Genomic DNA, 2,168 nt, shown 5'->3' with positions numbered 1-2,168 from the left:
ACTTTTTTTATCCGCCAAGGATTCGCGGATCGGGCGCGAAGACGAGCTGTAATCCACTCTTAACTTGATTCTTCTTCTTCCTTCAAATTCAATTTTCTTCTTCTTCTTCTTCTTCTTCCCCCTTTATTCTTTTTTGAGCAATAATTATTATTACAACACTCGCACACTCGTTCGTCGATCAAGCTCCGCGCGCCCGAATTCATTTATAAATAATATATATTTATTTATTTATATACTATATACTCGTATTTACTCGACGTTAAAATCCAACGTTTCGCGCGAACCACCACCAGCTCGCTCTTTTTTTTTTCTTTTTTTTTTTTTTTTTTTTTTTTTTTTTATAATTAACAATCACGATGACTTCTCTAGTGCTTCAACACCACCCAGCCAATGACTCGTCGTCGATAATAAAACGCGATGGAACGAGTCGAATCGAATCTCGTATCGATCCTCGATCGATAAAATCATTTCATCGTCCGATAATTCGCGCGCGTGACGACGACAACGACACGATACAATTCGTTGATTCATTCATTGGATCATTTGAATCAAATAATACGTAACAGACGCAAGTATATTACGCTCTCCTCATGTATTCCTCTATCCGCTATCGTGATGGAAACGTTGGATTTTCACACAGCACAGGTAAAGTTCGTAACCCTTAACTAGGCTTACCTCAAAATATACTTATAATAAATAGACATCGATAACTAATTACAAACGCTTTCGACTTGAGTCTATATCGACTTCGAGGAGTTGACCCATCGAGGTGTATACTTCCATAGAACGAGCGTGACGTGATTTCTGCGCGTGTAAATCGTGCGTGCGCAATCGAAGCGTGCGGACGATTCGGTTAGAACGGAGAACTTGTTCTAAGATCAAACTGTCCTCGCCCCGTCTTAACAATAAATACAACGCTTTCTAATCGGCTAATCGATCCTTCGCTATGGTACGCCGCCTCCATTTTCCTCCCTGGATCGAGTGCCGCTCGATCCGAACATTCTTACGGAAGGAAAAACGTTATCTTCGGATGCGCTCTCTCTCTCTCTCTCTCTCTCTTTCTCTCTCTACAAATATTTCACCCGATGCTGAGATGATAAATCAATCTCAACGTTAGAACAACGACGCGGAGAAAATCGCCTCGAATATCGTCGTCTTCGATTGTCTCTTCTTTCTCTCTCTCTCTCTCTCTCTCTCTCTCTCTCTCTCTCTCTCTCTCTCTCTCTAAACGTCGCTTACTTCGACGAATAAATTATTCACAACGTCGTCTCGTGCACCGTCGTGGACACCGACGGCCGTGTACTCGAGCGGTCGTACCTCGTTTCCGTACGTGTCATCGTGGCCTCGAGTTCTCGTCCACGAAGAGGGTATCGATGAGTGGACCGCGAATCGTTCGATCGGCCTGTCCCGGAAACGGAATTTCGGGGATCACGCGCAGTCCAAGGACGCCAAGGACGCGGGGCTGTGCGGGCCGCCGAGCATGAATGGAGGGCTCATCGGAGGTCCGCCGCTTCCGGTGCTGTTCCCATAAAGCTCAAGGTCGCCAAGGGAACCGCTGTCCACGCTCCCGTCGCACTTGTCCGACTTCCCCTCCTGCTTCAACACCATGCGCCGCCATTTTGCGCGGGCGTTCTGGAACCAGACCTGCCAACACACGGGGACACCACGATTGAATGTACGTTAGGAATAATGAAATAGCGATCTTCAGAGTGGATTATTATTTTATCCACCATTTTTGTCAATGGTTAACATTAATTTATCGGTCGAATTAATATCGATTAGATTCTCGAATCACGTACGATGAATCTTCGATCGCATTCTTCGATAATTAATTAATTGCGACACAACTTTTAATAAATTGCAAATGGGGAAAAACCATGGTTCAAGCTTCGATATATTAAATCTTATAAAAATTCTACAAAAATTCTAATAAATCTACGAAAAATCAAAAAAAAAAAAATACGCATTGCACGAACCTCGTAAAAAAAATCTTTTCATTTCCATCTGCCCAACTCCTTTTCTACGAACCTTCTCTTTACGAAAGGAACCAATCCCAGAAGAAGGGGGGAGGGGGGAGGGGCCGGTTGCACGCCCGGCTCTCGATCGCGCGTCATTGCACCTGACATCCGAAAAGAAACGCGGAACAAAAGGAGGAGGAGCGGGAGTTG

At 44.6% G+C, this 2,168-nt stretch overlaps 1 protein-coding gene across 1 annotated transcript in view; it reads right to left on the bottom strand.

Moving 5' to 3' along the window:
- Positions 1–1,201: 1,201 nt before the first annotated feature.
- Positions 1,202–2,168, bottom strand: part of LOC102676464 (protein apterous-like) — a 50,736-nt gene continuing 49,769 nt past the window's right edge. Inside the window, exon 7 of the mRNA XM_031509667.1 lies at positions 1,202–1,644. Within this exon, the coding sequence (XP_031365527.1) occupies positions 1,429–1,644 (216 nt within the window). The 3' untranslated portion in view covers positions 1,202–1,428. The remainder of the gene's footprint in view (positions 1,645–2,168) is intronic.

Source organism: Apis dorsata, unplaced genomic scaffold, assembly GCF_000469605.1.
Source record: "Apis dorsata unplaced genomic scaffold, Apis dorsata 1.3 scaffold_169, whole genome shotgun sequence".
Lineage (NCBI taxonomy): Eukaryota > Metazoa > Arthropoda > Insecta > Hymenoptera > Apidae > Apis > Apis dorsata.
The sequence above is the reverse complement of the archived record's forward strand: the minus strand, read 5'-3'. Positions and strand labels throughout refer to the sequence as shown.